This window comes from Hippoglossus hippoglossus, chromosome 1, assembly GCF_009819705.1.
Source record: "Hippoglossus hippoglossus isolate fHipHip1 chromosome 1, fHipHip1.pri, whole genome shotgun sequence".
NCBI classification, from domain to species: domain Eukaryota; kingdom Metazoa; phylum Chordata; class Actinopteri; order Pleuronectiformes; family Pleuronectidae; genus Hippoglossus; species Hippoglossus hippoglossus.
Genome location: NC_047151.1, coordinates 24,782,034 through 24,801,463, shown reverse-complemented (window position 1 = coordinate 24,801,463; position 19,430 = coordinate 24,782,034). Strand labels below are relative to the sequence as shown.

The 19,430-nt window shown below is 42.7% G+C and overlaps 1 protein-coding gene across 1 annotated transcript in view; it reads left to right on the top strand.

The window, feature by feature from the left end:
- LOC117765011 (protein sidekick-1-like) overlaps positions 1-19,430 on the top strand; it is a 231,940-nt gene that overhangs the window by 132,038 nt on the left and 80,472 nt on the right. The window contains 2 exon segments of the mRNA XM_034591217.1: positions 10,159-10,185; positions 17,648-17,750. Of these exon segments, the coding sequence (XP_034447108.1) occupies positions 10,159-10,185; positions 17,648-17,750 (130 nt within the window).

The following is a 19,430-nucleotide window of genomic DNA, read 5'->3' as shown; positions in this document are numbered from 1 at the left end:
GGAGAAACGCAGCAGAAGGAGGATGAAATATTGTGCTGTCTGTGCGGAGGATACAGTCGGAAATGTAGTTGATGTACCGTCAAGGCTGACTAATGCACATCTCCAGACAAATACTGTGTACAGATACCGTCTCGGCTCCCTTAAGGAGATGAGATGCACGAGCACACACGAAACACACACAGGAAACTGAATGAGGTGTCAAGTGTGCAGATAAGTAGCGTTGTGCTCGTGGTTTTAATGATCCTGCCAGTCACACGGCTGTCCTTACTGCTACCTCCCCCAAACTGTGTGTGTGTGTGTGTGTGTCAGTGAGTGTGCATGATCATTAATATTCTGAATAGCAGTTTTGTACCAGCTAAGGACTCGTGTTGTATGCAGTGTTCGTGTAGACAGACGTTTTTTTACAGTTTTATTTTGATACTCATCACTGTGTGAAAAAGCGCGAGGCTCCACGACTCCAAGCCGAGCGACCCACCGGGATACGCTGTTCATTTGCCAGCTTGTATCAGCACACACACCGACTGCATTCGGGGGGTTTTCATAACCACGTTTCAGAGGATTCCAGAATACAAAAGGAAATATTACTGCGCGTGCAAACACACTCATTCCCCTTTGTGTTGTCTGCGCTTCCTGCTGGGTGTGATGGGTTATTGGCGGAGCAGGCCAGTCAGCAGATGTTAATTTGGAGCAATAGATGTGGTGGAGAGAAGGAGAGATGAAGAGATAGGATAGAGGGAAGAGAAGAAAGATAAAGGATTGGGTAAATAGGAGATTTGATGAGATGCTGAGGAAGGAGAATGGGTTTAATGGCAGAGGGAAGCCAGCAAAGAGAGATGGGTGGTTGCTGGCCTCCACCCAGATGAGACCAGGAGGGAGCTGGTGGACGTGACATTGACAAATTCAGATATTGGAATATGTATTATAACCAGTGGGGGTCTCACAGTTTATTTAGAATTGTACATACAGATGAAATATATTATTTTTGTGATGATCTGTCTCAATTCAGAATTCTCACTGTATAAGCAGAACAAGCCTCATACTCCCACTGGGGTTGTTCAGGAAATCCACTGTCTCTGTGATGTGTTGAACGACTTGTTTCCCCGAGTAAACAAGGCAATTCTTATTCATTAACACAAAAACGTGGGGGGGGAGCCTACAACCACACCATCACGAAAAAATAACATGAGGAGGAATTTTGAGATTTGAAACAATGCATAGAAAATTCTGGGTAAAAGTTTGGGTGTTTGCTGCCTGAAAACAAATCTGCCTGTTTATCATTGTTTCTTCTAAAAAAGTACAAAACAACATTTCCTTTCAATCAAATCAAGCTGCACGAATTAACACACTCATAGATATTAGTTCCCCAAATGTGCCTGATTGATTTCATCAAGATTCATGAATTATTCTAAAGTAAAATAAAGTTTTGATCCACTCCCTGGATCTGCACTACAATTTAATGGGTTCTCTCCTGACCTATATACCACCACCTCCTTACACCATGTTTAATGTCATTTTTGCGTAAACCTGCTAGACAACAGACAGACGGACAAAATAGTTGAAATATTACAAGTTGGCCGTGTGGGTTTCATCAATATCAATGTTCAAATCCTCACTAATGCTACAGGAAACAATTTTTCAGCTTTTAATTTGAAGTAAAAGGCTCAAATAAGCTCATCCTTACATACCTGAAAAAGACATATTGATATCGCAGTAAGTGCATTCCAAGAGCTTTACATCACGATCATAACATTATGTTGATTTATTGCACAGTGTGTGTGTGTGTGTGTGTGTGTGTGTGTGTGTGTGCACCGTAGTTATTTGGCTGTGCCGTGCTTCTTTCTAATACATCCACCAAGTACCATTAAGAGATTTACCATTCATCATTAGAGCTGCACGGTGATGAAGATACATCTTCGTCACTGCAAAATCAATAAGAGGGGACGATACATAATAATGACTGTACAAACAAAATCTGTTTTATTGAATGAACCTGACAGTTTATTCTTGACCTTGGAAAACAGATGACAGAACAAATGTCCATTCACAGAACTCGTCCTCGCTTCTTCTGTCCTCACAAACATTAACACACACAAGTCAAAGTCTTTAGATCCCAATGGATGCAGACACTTGAATTCACACTTGTGCACAAACACACATTGATCCCATTCATTCATTAGCTTCTGTGTGTTGAGCTGACACCACGGTCCGAAAGACTGTGGGGGGGGCGGAGGGGTTCTTTATAGTGTGCTGTATTCATTTGATAAAGCCTCGCTAAAATTCAGACACTTTTAACACCCGTTTGTTAATTCACAAGGAGAGCAATACATAATTGTGTGTGTGTGTGTGTGTGTGTGTGTGTGTGTGTGTGTGTGTGTGTGTGTGTGTGTGTGTGTGTGTGTGTGTGTGTGTGTGTGTGTGTGTGTGTGTGTGTGTCTCCTCCTGTCCCCTACGCAACACACGTGTACTTAAGTTTTGTTTTTTTCTTGGTTTATGCGCAAATGAAGAGAAGGTAGATGAGGACAGAGCGGGCTCGGGTACCAGCGAGCGTCAGAGAAAGCTTTGAGGGTGATGGAGATGGAGAAAGAAGCAGAGTGTAAAAGTTGAAGATTGAGAGGGGAGGCTGAAAACAGGAATAGATCAACAGGATTTTTTAATCCAAATATAGTTTTCCTCCCTTCTCTTCCTCCCTCTTCATCCCGATGTTACTCCCCTCCACCCCCACTCCCACCTACCTGGTTGTTTGGAGTGATTGAAAGAAAGTGGGAGATGTGTGTTTGTGTTTATTACACACACACACACACACACACACACACACACTTACATTACAGCAGTGTTTGACTGACAGACCGACAGACGGATGATGTCCATTACCCGTCATGTGCCGTCCGGAGCCTGGGTGGAACAGCTTCAGCAAGATCTCACAGATCTATCGCCGTTCTAATGAATCTGTTAAAGTCCAGACCCGACAAATCAATCTCTGAGCCACACAATCTATTAAGCTATTAATCAGACACAGGCCTGAACTCTTCTTCGCCCCATTGAGTGATCGCTTTACATATAAACACGGACGTAAAAGACACTGAAAACACTGATAAATGTGGACATGGGTGAGATTGTGAGAATGAAATCGGCTGTTCTTTGTTTCAGCAACAGAGTTTAATATTTGTGTGTCAGTAGTTGGTACAATGTTGACAATAGAAAACATTTGCAGGTGAGAAACTCGAGGATACTTGTGACAATTATTTGTTGATTTGCCTCAATTTCTTTCTTTGCTTTTTTGAGGCATTGTTTATTCAGTTATTAGAAGAAAACAAAGAGGTTGTGTGAGTTAATCTGATCAATAGAATCAGCTCCTCTCAGAAAAAGGCCCCGACCCATGTGAAGCATTGGCCTGATTTAAAAAACACATCAGAGCTGCAGATGGTCAATAACTAGCCACAAGTAAAACAAGCTGTAAACAAAACAATGCCATAAAATCACCTTTTAATTATTATTATTTGTTTTTATTTCTTATTTAATTGGAGATTATTATCTCATATAAAGCTTCCTATTATGGGGCTTTGTGTTTTGGTGTGATAAAACAAACATTTTGTGTTGTTTCTCACATCATATTGACCGTGACACACATTACAGTGGTTTATCCTTTTATAAAAATGATTCCTCCATGACTACTGTTCCAAAAATGCATTTTTACTCCATTTCTCTCAGGAAATAGTCAGTGGCCTAATCCCTGCAACTATTCAAATCTTGATGCAAACTATTGCCAAGAATGTTGTCGTCTGTTCTCACTCAGTTGTTTTCTCCTTCCTGGCTGCAAAGAACAAAATGTGTGGATGTTGGTAACGTCTGTCTCTGTGTGTGTCTCAGTGTCCTGTCTTTCGTACGTTTCAATAATTCTATCAGCAATCCTATTATTAGCCTACGGGAGGCGCTATAAATCATTTCAGGACAAATAATCTCAAAGATATTTTTCTCCCCTGTAACACAGACCTTGAAGTCCTGGGCTCTCGGTGATTTATTGCCCCCTTGTCAGTGTGATGGGCTCCATGTGCGTCTTGTATTCGCAGTGATGTTAATTGAACTGTCCTGTTACCCACTGAACTGGAATACACAGGCCCTCGCTGTGTTGTTGTTGTTGGAGTGAACTGAATGTAATTAAATTGAGATCTGATCCCTGCTGAAACAAACATTTAGACTGAAGACGCCTTTAGAAAACAACAATGGCACAAGTTCAGTCTCGTGTTGTCTTGGTTTTCCATCTGTGTTAGATGGTCCGGTGTCAGTTTCAAGGCCGTCGCTAGGTGAGATGAATGGATCCTAAATGGTTTTGAAACGATATAAATAGATTAAGAAGCTAATTTAAATACACTGGCATCTTGTTTTTTTATGAAAGTGTAACAGAACAATAAACAAGCGTCGACCTTATCACCGGCAGGTTGTGAATCAATCATGGCCGAGGGATAACTGGCAAAGTGACAACCAATAAAGGATTATCTTATTTTATCGTATTTAGATTGTATTTGTAAAGAGTATTGTTTGTATATGGTAAATATGACAGTATTAGCAATAGCATTATGTTATCTTGCCAGTTATTCTGCATCGTTTCATGTTGTATTCTGGAGGGTTGGTTTATAAAGGACGTAGAGCCTGACCGATTTATCAGTATTGGGCAAAAATATGTTCTTAATAAAAGTAACATACATATATATTTATTTATGCTTATTCATAATAAAGTTTATGATCAAACTGTAAACTTTTAAGCCTCAGTTACATTTATTTATCATAAGGGAATGATAACTATATCTTTACAACTTTTTTAAATAAGTATATCCACCAATATATTGATGTCTGAAATGTTTTACTCCCTAAAATATCTGTAACAGCATCAGCCCCCAAAAAATCCATATCTGGCTCCAAAAAGGATTTTGTGACAACAGTCACATTTTTGATGCAGACCAAAGCTAAAAGAAAAATCCATTTAGGTTTCACTAATTTCGACTGTCAAAGGAGAAGTCACCATATATCTCTGACAGTATTACTCATGAAATGTGTCCTAACTGCAAAACGTAGTAGATAATAAGAATAAGTAAGAATACACAGTGTACTGCTGCATCACACAGCATCAGCCTCTTCAAGGGAGTTTCCCCAAAGGGCATCAGTAAAGTCTTAGTACAGTATTGATGTTTTTATTCTGCTCCAAAGACTGTGAGTTTGTGAGCGAGTGTCTTAGCCTTCAAGGAAGTGCCCGAGGAAATGCCAGGACATGTAACCCTCCATTGATCTGTCACGTTCCTCCAGGCCTCGTCCCTAGATTTGCTGGCCTGTAGTAAATGAATGGACTGTGTCAAAAGCAGAGGCTGCACTGGGAGCAGTGGAGGCTGTGCTAGAAAACCACTCGTTTCTAAAGGAGGCACTTAAAAATTCAGTATCCTCTTATTATGTGCGCCTGTTTAGTTATGCTGAGGGTCTCTTAGACACAGTGCTTTGAGTCCGTGGGACAGAGTGAAGCGATTAGAGGGAGGTGGAGGCATAAAGACGAAGAAGGAGTGACTATGAAGGAGGAGTGGGAGATTGGGGATCACCCTGCGGCAACGTGATTTAGCAATGATGCATCTCCTGATGTCACTTGTGGTTCCTTCTCCATCTGGTAACTGAGGTGCAGGGGGACACACACGTGTAGCTGCGCCATATTACTGACTTTTCAAAGCACACGTTTGACTTCACCTTCCCTCCACCTTGTCCTCCATGCTGTTTCCCCTGCAGGATCAGAGACCTCCACTTCTCTTTGTAGAGTCTCAGGCAGCAATTATCTGTCCTAACTAGATAGAAAACTTAACCGATAATTCAGTTTTTTGTGTATGAACTCGACCCGAGCCCGATGTTTGCCATGATTATAGTCACACGCAGTAGGAACCTGACCCACGTCCGAATAGCACCTCCAAGTTTTGTCCGAGTCCACAGTCCGGCTCTCTGAGGCTACATCCACACGACCATGTTTTAATTCTAAAATACATCGCTGCTGCTACGTTCCCTCTGACCGTCCTCACTACTCCGGAGTCCTTAAAACAGAGAATCAGCGTTGTAGTATGTTCAAGCAAAAAAGGACATGTTGACGCCGCTTTTGCTTCCTGATTGGTTCTTATCAGTTACAACTCGATTACCAGTGGGAAGGCGATATGTCGTAAAAACACTCATATCTCCACCTTGTTGTTGGTCCAAGAAAAGAAATCCCTCGCCCTACTTTTCACCATTGTTGTTCCTCGTAAAGAAGAGTAGACAATATGCTCCGTGTTCACATGGGGGAGTGGTCACATGACGTGCGTTTTTTCAGTTGGGGCATCATTACCGATACAGGACTTCAAACACTTGAATGGGAATGTACGAGTACGAATGCGGCGACTTGTGTCAGAGCCAAAAAACTTGAGGAAGCAACACTCCTTTGAATTGTAAATGATGTGAGATCTCTCCCATGCCGTCATTAGGCTCACAGTGGGAATTGCACATCTCTTTTCCCATTTTCATTACATGGCACTCTCGTGTTTTATGTGTCTCTTACAACTCCCTTGTACTTCTGCTCTTTCCTTTTTGGGGGCTTTTTGTTTATTTTAATCCCTTTCACTGGCACATTTATACTCCTCGGCTCATTTGCTCGCTCTTTGTTTTCGACTCATGAGGTAATGCTTAACAAGGGATTGGTGGCTTTTTATCTCAAGTGCAGATTTGAGTGCTACATCTGTTTTGGACACAGAGAAAATACCAACAAGTCTAAAGAGATTGGATGCAACAGGAGAAGAGAGAGCTCGAATTAGATTCCCGAAGAACGAGACGTTGCCGAGAGAGAGAAATGAAAAATAGGAGGAGAAAGTCAGGTGTATGCTAACCTTTTTCTTTTAGGCGGTGAGCAAAGAGAATGTCAAAACCTGGTGACATTTGAGATTCAAACAAGGATGATTGACACCAACTTTTACTTCTACGTATATGGGAGAGTGGGCTCTGCATTCTATCTGTCCGTGCATGTGTGTGTGTGTGTGTGTGTGTGTGTGTGTGTGTGTGTGTGTGTGTGTGTGTGTGTGTGTGTGTGTGTGTGTGTGTGTGTGTGTGTGTGTGTGTGTGTGTGTGTGTGTGTGGACATGATTGACATGGTAAATTGGAAAGGTCAACCGGTGCTAGTGTTTGGTTCGGACAGGCAGACAGCAGGAGGATGTAATCTTCCCACAGCGCACGTTTATGGAGGGAAGGGGAATCTGAGCCAAAGACGAGATATGGCTCAAATACCTGGAGGAAGAGTGTTGGCTTGTATGAAATCTACATTTTAATATGTAAACCTGCTCGCTGCTGTTTATACACTGTGTCTAAATGAAAGCTCTCCTCACTTCTGGTCAGATTTACAAAGTGAGCCAGACTGCCGGGTGCGAGGAGAGGAAGCACATTGACTACGAAATTTGATGGTGGGGGTCTGTCAGGGATTGCTCTGCGGTCTGGGGTCAACTCTCCAGTCAGCTTATTATTTTACTGGACACAACTTTGTGTGTGAGAGTGAGTGTGGGGTCCAGAGTCCTTGTGTTTCTCTGTGAATGTGTCAGGGTTGGAAATTGGAGTGTTACATTTGTATAGCCATTGATATGAATTTCAAATAGGTGTGCATGCATGTGTGTGTGTGTGTGTGCATGTGTGTGTGTGTGAGAGAGAGAGAGGGGGAGGAACAGAGGGAAGAGGGAGTGAGATTGACAGGGTAAATTGGAGTGGTAAGGGTTCTGAGGTTGAACTCTGGTTTTAAAACAGCCGAGAGAGAGAGAAAGAAACGACTCAAACGTGTTGCTAAAAAAAAGTCTCCTTTCGCTCGGGGGAAATGTGACAGTGGATGCCGAGGTGGGCGGACGGGGGAGAACGAGGCGAAGCCGAACAGGAGAATAGATTATCAGTGAGGGTAAGGTGGAGCTGGGGGCGCGGGGGTGGGGGGTCTGGTTGTATGTAGATGGAGGGCAGAGAGGAAGGGAGGCCCGGCAGGTGTGTGTGTGTCTGTGTGTGTGTGTGTGAAAGGTGGGAGGAGGTGTTGAGTCACAGAGGGTGCGGAGGCGCTGCAGCAAACAGGTGACCGGCGGCTGGGGACTGGGAGGTCAGCACCTGCACAGTTCAGCTGGAGGAGTGAGACATGACACACATAGCAACAACCACCTTCACACACACACACACACACACGGAAAGATCAGGTACGGCATGTGGGATTGTTTCACGGAGAAACATCCACAACACAAATACTGTACTAATTCCCTGTGGTAGACCTACGCAAAGACACACACACACACACACACACACACACACACACACACATTGTAGTGAGCACACACAGAGGACACTGTGACCTGGTTGTTTGTAGGTCCTTCAGGCACTGAATACACAGTAGTGAATTCATGAATACAAATCATACTCAAGGCTGAGACACACTTAGACACACACACACTAATATTTTCACATCGGCTGGAATTGTATTTTAAAAAATCCATCTCATTTCATCTATATATTGAGCGGTGGAGTGTTTTGTGTGTAGAGATGAAACAGGAAGCCTGTGTTCACCTGTACGGCTGCAGTTATATTTTATCTGCTGTGAAAACGCGCGTCAGTAAACACAGCGATGATCACGGGCTTTTCAAAGGTTCGGCGACAACAATGACGGGAGGGAAAGTTACTGGAAAATGTGTTTAGTGGATTTAACCTGTCGAACATCAGATGATTTGTGTTGTGAAGGCACACACTCACACACACACACACACACACTCACACACACACACACACACACACACACACACACACACACACACACACACACACACACACACACACTCACACACACACACACGGTTTCTCTGTTGTTCCCCCGATGTCCCCATTGTTTCTCTGTTCCCATTCGTAACTGAAGATGACTCAGTATGACACTTCATTTGAATACACACCCACAGTCGTATGCCCCCCAGACCAAAGCCTGCGAGTTTCGGTGTTTTGTGTGTGTCTGTTTGGATTTGTGTGCGTGACCCTCTTCCAAATTCTCCAAAATAATAGACTTCCCAGTACGGCAACGGAACAGCACAAACTGTTCTAGTTAAATTGGTCTCTTTAGCTGTGTTTACGATCAATCTGGGCATTGTGTCTTTCTATGCTAGTGTCTATTCAACCTGAGAAATCCATGTGATTTGAGGTTGATGAACAGATTCATCCACAAGAATAAAAAACAACATCGAAACTCATTATTCTGCCAAAGTTTTCTCTCCCTCCTCTTTAGCTTTTCTCAGTTTTATACTGAAGCAGCTTTTTTTTCCCTGTTTCTCGTCAGCTGGCTCGCTCACGCTTCATCACGTGTCCCATACAGTGTGTGTGTGTGTGAGTGTGTGAGTGTGTGCATGCGTGTTGCACATACTGAGCGAACTTTGCACTGATGCGCTACGTCAGAATCTAAATTAAGTCCCTGACGCACACACACACACACTCTCAGATCCAAACACATACACACAAACACACACACACACACACACAGTATTCAAGTGTTGAGTGAGTGGCTCAGTGGCTGTACAGCAGTGCGAGGGGGGTAGTGTATTGATAGATGAATTGTGAATGTAGATTTTCTGCCAGTAGAATGTCAATGCCATCATTTTCTCACAGCCTCCAGTCCTGCTCGCACCAGACTTATGAGAAACACAGGGAGAAAGGCAGAGGAGAGATGATAGAGGCCAGAAGAAAAGAGTGAATGAGAGACAACATTTTGTCGCTGGCAGTTGATGGATGAGCCGCTAACAGCTTGTCTTCCTCTGGACTCCGTGATAACATGGCGTTCCCTCTTCCTGCCTCTCATCCATTTCTCTGTCTCTTGATTTTTGTCTTTGTTTGTGTTTTTTTTCTTCTTCCTCCTTCTCAGGGAAGATGCTCCTCTTCCTGTTTGCCTCCTCAGTTCAGAGACAGCTCAGAGCCGCTGTCTTGTAAAAGCTTGTGTTTTTCTTTTGATTCTTTTTCCATGTGTATTTTGCTAAATGTGTGTTTTTGCCGCCACCGGAGGAAACACTTGAAATCTAAATGATATCTCTCCTGTTTTCCCCTTTCCTCCCCACTTTCTATCTCCCCCCTTTCATACCATTTCTCTTCATCTCGCTCTCTCCGGCTGATGGACAGTCGGCAAGAAGAACCGTGGGTCAACAGGTAAAGAACCCATTTACATTTACATTATCTTTCCCTGCTCTTTCTCTCGTGCTCCTTCTCTCTTAACAGAGACAAATATTCCTGTGACCCTCTACCTCCGCGGGGAAGGTCAGAGCTCAGGGCCGCTCAGCTAAGTGCTTTGCTGAAGGTCACATTGGCAGTGGTCGTGGGTGCATGCTGTAAAAGATGTTCCACTATTCCGGGTTTCAGTGTTTCTGCCTCATTGCTAGTAAGAAAAACCTTCAGCCAGCCGCCTCTAACCTTCAAGGTCAGTCCGCTTTCAGCCTGTACCTATGAATATACAGTAAAATAACCGGATGGTTTTGCAGCAGTGCTTGTCAAACTTTTTAAAACAGAGAGAACTTAGTGTATTTATATATCTTCGCTGGCTTAAGAGTGAAGTTCTGTCTCTTAAGAGTAGATGAGACACACTTGTCTTAAAAAAAAGCAATAAGTGAAGTAGCTCTAACTAATTTCTTCCACTTTCGAACAGTGACACAAGTAAACAGCGACTGACTATTAACGTTCATGAATGATTCTTAGGATCAAGATAAAACAGCTACTTTGAAAAATTAAGACGAGATCAACATACAGCGACGGTGATCTGGTCCTTTTCCTTAATTATAAAATCGACATACCAGGATACAGCAAGCATTGACGCAGACAGACGGACGTGGAGAGTTCCACTGCTCGGTTCAGGAGGTCAAACTGCATCTCAGTGGCTTCAGGACGTGTTTGTTCTCGTCTGTTGAACAGTTTGAAGAACTGCGGCAACAGCTGGCACAAAATGATAGTGTTTAATTTGACTGAGGAAGGTCCTGTTTGTTTGTAACAGTCCCAGCTGTGGTCGCCAGTTGCTTGATCGTAGCTTCAAGTCGGCCGCATCATATCCATGACTTTTAAAGACATAAATAACTATGGCTATAGACAATTATAGTAAATAAATCGACAAATAAACTTCATGTCAGACTGAATGGAGGAGAAAGTTGTTCTACTATGACTACAGCCTCAAAACGTGACGTTGTCAACAACACGGATGATTTCTCACACATTTCAGAAGCGAAACCTTGGAAACCTCGAACTGGGTCGAAAAATAAAAAAGCTGCAATAACACGATGATGTGAAAGTCGGTTTGAAAAACATTAACAACCTTCAAATTAATTGCATGGAAAAAAGTGTGCAAAGGCCTTTAGAGATACTGTAGATTTTAAGTTTTGTGTAAATGTCTTTTAATATGGTAAGATATTAAAAACTTTGGCTTTGCCTTTCACCCCCCCCCCCCCCCCCCCGGCTGCCACGTCACCCACTTTAGAATTTGCTGACTTACAGCATAGGTGCAGTGGTTCTGTCTGTTGTTGTAAAATGTGTCTTGGCAGGTGCAGAGCATATATTCAGAAGTACAAGCTCTATATATATATATATATATATAGGCTATGTCTGTATCTAAATAAGTGTGTGTGTGTCTTTGCAGATTTGAAGCAGTTGCAAATACCTTTATTTTACTATAGAGATGACGAAACGTTACCTCATTATGTCATTGTGTGTTTCATCATCGAGCCAAAACATCGCAACTAATATAAAACTCCAAATGAATCAAATAATCATCGAGCACTCCTGAGAGCTTAAGTCCTCCTCTGCCTCTCCATTACCGCCACATGTTTCCCGCTTCTTCTCCTCCTTCCCTCTCTCTCTCTTTCCTTCCTCCATCTCTCCATCTCCTCCTCCCATCACTTGTGTGGCATGATGACAGAGATAGATAGAGGCTTTGGCAGCTGAAGGAAAAGATGAATATTTAAAATGGGGCATCTCTCTCAGTCCTCTCGCTGCTTCCCCATTGTCTGTGTCTGTCTCCCCTTGGGGCTTGGATCTTCTGCTCTAAGTGTGTGTGTGTGTGTGTGTGTGTGTGTGTGTGTGTCTGTTTGAGTGTGTGTGTGTGTCTGTTTGAGTGTGAGTGTGTGAGTGTGTGACTGTGTGTGTGCATGTGCCATGTCTTGACTTGTGGTTTTATATTGGCATTCTAAGGCAAGTGTAGTCAGACGATGACACTTAGCTGTCAGCATGAAGCATTAATGAGCTCAGTGACACACACAAACACTCGCCCCACTGGCACACACACACACACACACACACACACACACACACACACATGGCGTGCTCTCCAGAGAGATCAGCAAATTATCACCTTCTCCTTTCCATTTATTTTTGTATACCCTCCAAAAAAACTCTTTAAATTATTGAAAAAAAAAAAGAAACTTCCCATTTTCTTGAACCTCTCGTTTCAGGTGCCCTTCCTTTCTGTCATTCTCTCTCTCTTTTCTCTCTCCTCTGTCTTTCTTCAGCCGTTTCACTCTCTTGTTGTGTGTGCGGCCTCAGTGTGATATGTGTTAGTTGGCTGTGGACTCTGCGGACACATATCTGACAACTCTATTAATACACAGTCAGCTAACACCAGTCTGCCCGTGTGAGAATGGCTGTGTGTGTGTGTGTGTGTGTCTGTGTATATGCATGGAAGGAGGTGTGTGTGTGTGTGTGTGTGTGTGTGTGTGTCTTCGCCCCCCCGGCCAATCCCTCTGCTCTCGAGGTCTCTGCGGAGATTTGACTCAAAAGCTTAAAACACACAGATTTACAGTCATAGAAAGATCATACACACATAGACACGCGCGCTGACACCAGAGGTAGTGTGGAGTGACTGGCACATTTAATAGCAGAACAAGCTGTAATCTGAGAATCCATTCAAAAGAGGGATTACATTCTAATCTGTGGATGGAATAGCCTTTCATCTCTCTCCCTCCGTCTCTCTCTGTCTATCCATCTCTATCTCCTTCCTGCCCTAAAGCTGCAACAATCCTTTTTACCAGCCCTGCTTTTTTTGTTCCTCTTCTTCTTCTTCCTTCATCGTTCCCGTCCTTGATTTAATTTGGGATTTTTCTGCTTCCGCCTGACTGACACGCTCACACTCTTCTACAGCTGTGTCACCTCAGCAGCACTTGACTGTCAATCAGCAGTGATTGCACTGACGAGAGCGTTTGAATGTTGCAGTGTGTGTCACTGCCTCTGTGGTGCAGGAGTGTATCCACCTCTAAGGCCCAGTAGATATATTGTACTGGCATTAATGTTTTCCAATATACTGCACTGTGAAAAGTCCTTTTAATGGAGAAAGGTCTTGGGGCATTTTATTAATGGAGAGAAACCAAGAGAAAATATCCTTAGTACCAAATTTTCTATCCAACATACAGATTAGATGTGTTATCTAGTGGCTACATTTAGTAACTACCCTACATATATGGTTCCAAAGATATAAATTCTATGTTTATATAGGTTATATAATATAGGTTATATATCGATATTCTGCATAAGTATCAGTCAGACACTATCCAAGCCATGTCATGAACTGTATATAAAGATACAACATTAAACACACAAAAGTGTACCCAGATCCTCCTGATCACCCCCTGGTGGCTGGCTGCGGTATTGGTGATAAACCCTGCCTGCTCCATGTTAACAGATGGGACATGGACCAAATTCCAAAGACTGACCAGAGTAAAAAAAAAAAAAGTTTGTATCAAACTCATTTGTATTCATGTGCATTTAGTTTTACTTATTTGATGCAATAAAAATGAGGTGAAGCGTCGTGATTGACAGCTGAGAGTAACGACTAGCGGAGCGCGTGTATCAGTGTGACCTCGATACTGCAGTTCTACGATCATTTCTACGTCTGCAAACTCTGGCTCCAAGTAAAATAAAAAGCACAACGGAGACGTGTTATCTTCATGTACAGTCTATGAGCCACGTGCACACACACACACACACACACACACACACACACACACACACACACACACACACACACACACACACATACACACGTACTTTTTTCTCTCCCATCATCCCTTTTGATTTATTTTTAAACAGCCTTTTTTTTATTTTAAGCTCCTCGTTTAATCAGCCCTCGCTCCTTAATGAAGCTCCTCAGCCCCGACTTGTTGTTGTGCTATCACTTCGTTTATGCTACAACCCTACAATTTTTATTCTGCCCTCCTTCCCCTCCTCCACTCCTACTCTCTGCCACATGGTGTTTCTCATTTGCTAAATGAGGAATCCACTAGAGTTAGATTAAACTTCTGGACAGTCTTTACAGGGAGCCTTTTAGCTGCCACAGCACACACACACACACACACACACACACACACACACACACACACACACACACACACACACACACACACACACACACACACACACACACACACATTAACACTGTCTGGCGGTTTGAATGTTTCTCCTTGTGTAAATTGAGGAAGATTAATTAATTAATCCCTGACAACAAAAAGGAGGAGCTAAGTGGATGATAGGGAATACGAGAGGGAAGACGGGCAGAAGGGGATGTGAGATATAGATGAACATGAAATGCTGGAGATTCCCCTCTGAGGAAAAAGGGTGTAACACGCACTGACAGAGAGAAAGAATAGTGCGGATCACACAACCATATGGCGTTTTGCTTTCCCCTCCACTTCCACTATCGTGTCTGTCACTCCAGGAAGAAGAAGAAGACCATCTGCACGGTCCCCCCTTCGCATCTCGTATCTGCATATAAACCCTGTTTCCCTCTTCTGAGCCCTTTTCTCTTTCCTCCATGTTCTCCTTTGTCACACCGGTGTTCGCCGCTCTGCTGATTTGTCCGTCTGCTCCCCTCGGACACACGGCCCAAGTTAACAGGTTGGGCTCATTATCCACGTCCGCTGCTGCCGTTAAGGCTGCGCTGACGGCCACTAGTTCCCGTCTGACCTTTGCTCCCAACAGTGGACGACAAATGTACACTCTATACTCCACTTCTTTCTCTGCATGTCTCCCAGTCTGTCCAGTACCCTCCACTGCCACCCATCATTAGTTCTTACCTTGTGTGTGTGTGTGTGTGTCTGCACTTGTTTTGTTACCTCTTTTGCACCTTTTACAGCATAAACACTGGTGAGGTTAGGGTTAGGCTGTCCACCATGAATGGAAGCCAATGCAGAGTCCCAATGACAACTCCTCTGCAAGTGTGTTTGTGTGTGTGTGTGTGTGTGTGTGTGTGTGTGTGTGTGTGTGTGTGTGTGTGTGTGTGTGTGTGTGTGTGTGTGTGTGTGTGTGTGTGTGTGTGTGTGTGTGTGTGTGTGTGTGTGTGTGTGTGTGTGTGTGTGTTTAATTTAGAGAGAGGGAGAACCTGAGACTATTACTTCCTGTTCCTTTTTTCGTTTTCCATAAATGACTTCACTTCTGTCGAGACAGTTGAGTGGGAGAGTGTGTACTTGCACTTCTCTTTTTGTAAGGACCAGTTTGAGTTGTGATGGTTGAGGTTTGGGTTGTGTGTGTGTGTTATGTCAATGAGTGTCCTCACAGAGACAGAACTAAAGGTATATGTATGTGTGTGTGTGTGCTGTCATTTACCTGTCTCACAGTTCCTGCATGTCTTACTCCGTGTGACAGTGCGATGTGACTTTTCTGTTCTTTCTCGCTGATACAAAAAGAGTTGATGGAGAGAAAGAGGAATAAAGAGCACAGTCAATTACCACCTTTTCCTCCTTCCCTTCAAAGGAGAGATCAAAGCTGCTCCTCACCCAACCCCCCCATCCCATTTCTTCTCTTCACATCCCGCTTCCTCCACCTCCTATCAGAGCTATCCTGTTAATGTGTACTCTCTACTCCTCCCTCATTGGAAATCTACATATTCATCTCGTATGCATGAGAAACTCAATGATGTTCGTACACAGGCACGAAACATAACTGTCAAGTGGCGGCTTCAAGAAGTATAAAAAAACATGTATCAACTATTTAATTGGAACGTGCTTCTGTTTTTACACTTATACTTATTTTTGTCACACATTACAAGTGTTTGCTTTTACTTGTGAAAGGGTCATATCATTTCATGAATCCTTTGCAAACACACAATCATAATCTTGCACACACACACACTACAAATCTCTCTAATACACCTTTTAGCTCGTAAATCTTTTGTCACACACACACGGTCTCTAATACCTTATTATACACCCTGTTCCGTTGTGTGTTTCAGACAAAGAATGATTATGTTTATAAGGAAGAATTACATGAACCATCATTCTGTAATAGTCTGTAATTCTACTCCACTTATACCAAACTCCTCACATACAAAACACCATTATTACACAATGTACATTTCTTCATTTCTTGCAAAGTCCTAAAAGCATTCAACTCTGTGTCCTTGATAAAAACCACTGCAGGTTTTAGAATTGTCTTGAATTTCCTAAACAAAAGTCTAACATATTTTCTCTTGTCTGTCAGCAGATACAACACATATGCATAAAATAAAAGTGGGAGTATGTGTGCGTCAGGAAGTTATTCAGTTCAATCAGACCTTTGCAAACACAGTCAGCTTCCCATCTGTGCTGGAAAGGTCTTTGTCATGCAACTGCCATATGTTGATTTTAAAAACAACTTAAAATGAGTAAATGATCTTTAGATCGCAGTCATTCAATTATTTTTTATCATTTGGAGGTATGATTTTATTGTACTGGGAAATACTGACGTAAGCTTTGAAGATTTGATATAATAGTAAATATTTATATGGTCTTAAACAGTCTTAAATGGATCTTTACTGAAATCCTGATATTTCTATTGAGTGAATTTGTTTGTGTCAATCCAGACTCACACTCTACAGTTGTATTAATCTTGTATGTTGTGTTCTCATTCATATCAGTCTGGATGCCTCAAAGACTTCAGTCGTCTCACTGTACCGGTCGATCACCTGGTTGAACAGGAATCTGATCTGTGTAGTTTTTGTCCTGATGATTCCAGAACACTAACCGGCCGCATCCTCCAAAAAAAACGCTGACAAAAGGAAAAAAAAACTTGTTACTTGGTACAATTCTGCTTTGAACTGAAAGACACAACAAGAGGGAGTATTGACCCACTGACGGCTGGAGGGTGCAGACGATTTGCTCCATCTGTTTTGCAGCAAGGTTCAGTTTATCTGCGTCACAGCACAGTCTCAGTCGAGGCAACGCTTTTAGCCACGACGTGTAAAATGCTGCTTCAATGATATTAAAACAAGCTCAGTGCAGTTTGTATCAGATCTTCGGAGACTGAATCCTGAGAGACTCCCGAATAACATTTCTCACATGGCAGGAATCCATCCCATTGTCCCGCAGAACCGCTTGTTTAACATTTGGCTCGGTTCTAAAATTAGTCAGACAAACAGCTCAGGGTTCAAATCAAGCTAAATGTGTTCACTGTGGACACTGTGATGGTGTTTGCTCGAAAAAGTATCATGATAAATAGTCGAGGGTAAGATTGTGCGCGCACGAAAAAAGTACAGCAGCGTGTGTGTGTCTGTGTGTGTGTGTGTGTGTGCGACTATTATGGACTGAGTTCCAGAGTGTGCTGCTGTGTGTGCACGAGTGTGATTTATGAGCTAAACTACCTCTCATATTTTCTCTCTCTGTCACAGATCCTGAGTCAGAGCTTTTGGCTCCAGCGATTGTGATTGGACCTAAAGACACAACAGTGGTGGCCGGGAGTGAGGCTACACTGGAGTGCATTGCTAATGCCAGGTAAATTTCTTTTATGCAAACGCACAGACACACACACACACACACACACACACACACACACACAGCTCACTCACATAAACACACAAGCATTGAATAATTCTTTTCTCGCTCGACAGCCCTGTTTTCTTCCAGGACAATTAGAGGACACCACATAAACTCATTGCTCAGCATTTCTCTTCCACCAGAATTAGTGTATAGACACACTGGCACAAATACACATGCGCACACACACACACACACACACACACCACCAAGTTAACTTAAACAGAAGTCAGCAGAGAAGCTAAACCCACAAATTTACACAGGCTCATGCCAAATACTGTTTACACACACACACACACACACACACACACACACACACACACACACACACACACACACACACACACACTCAATTCATTGTGCACATTCTAACTCTTTTCCTGCCCAAACTTTATCCATAACTAACACACACATTACCCTTGACTTTAACTTGGACCTTAGAAAGTTCGTCTCGCCTCGTTAGGACTCTTTGGCTCATGAGGACAAAGGTCAAAGTGTATATTCTGGAAAGGTTTCCAATAAGAGAAGAGTTGTTAGTAACTCAGTTCTAATCCCTCTGTTACTTGTCTTTAACACATTGTGAACAGACTCTTATTTGTATATGTTAGTCATAGGGTTGACGTGAATGCAGCATGGTTATATGGAATTGTAGCACTTGCTTATGTTTGTTATGTTTCATTGTGAATTCATTGATTCTGATGGAAGAATCTTTGCTTCCTAGTTCATACACAGAAAATTCCATCTGTGTTAACGTGCTCACAGACGCATGTTTTTATATCCAACAATGATTGATTAAAAAAATAACACTTGCTTTGAACAGATAAACGCAGCCAGTGGCATGTATAGTTTTTATTGATTCTGTGTGTTGTAGTCCTTTCTCGACAATACAGAATAGCACGCTGTTGTTTGTGTTGCTGGGTCATCTTCTGACCAGAAGGTTGGCAGTTCAATCCCACCCCTTCCCCGTACCGCCCAGTTCCTTGGGCAAGAACTGAACCCCAAAATGCCCCTGATGGCTGTGCCACTGAATGGATGAATGGCAAAACACTGTACTGTTTAGCTTCGAGTGGTATAAAGCTCTATATACAAATACAACTTTTACCATTTGTTGTTAAACCAATAAGACGAATAAATAACTGATAAACTAAAACCACTCCGGTCCTGCAGTACAGTGAAAGACCATGAATACCAACTGTCCCTGCAGTTTGTGAGATAACGTAGTATATTAAGGGTTATTCTCTGCTCAGCAAATACACCTTATCTTCAATTATGGTGATGGGGTGAAGTAATATAGAATTTGTAGACTCTGATATTCCTTCATATGTTTCCTACTTGACTCGTTTAAACCTGCAGAAACTCTGCTCTTCTGTTACTGTGAGTTATTTAGTCCGAGTTCATCAGGCCGCTAGTTCACTAGGAGCAGAAGTCCCTTTGTTTCTCTATGAGCACTTGACCAGTGGGCGGCACTTAAGGTAAAGAGAGAAAAATGAGAACTGTTGTCAAACAAGACTTTTTTTTTCCATTCAACACCGAATCATTTGGTCTTTGTAAAGCTGCTGTACTGGTTTGACAGCTGCAGACAAATCAGCACAGCGTCTCCTGTATTTCTTCTACCGGGGACAATCCTGTCCTCAGGGA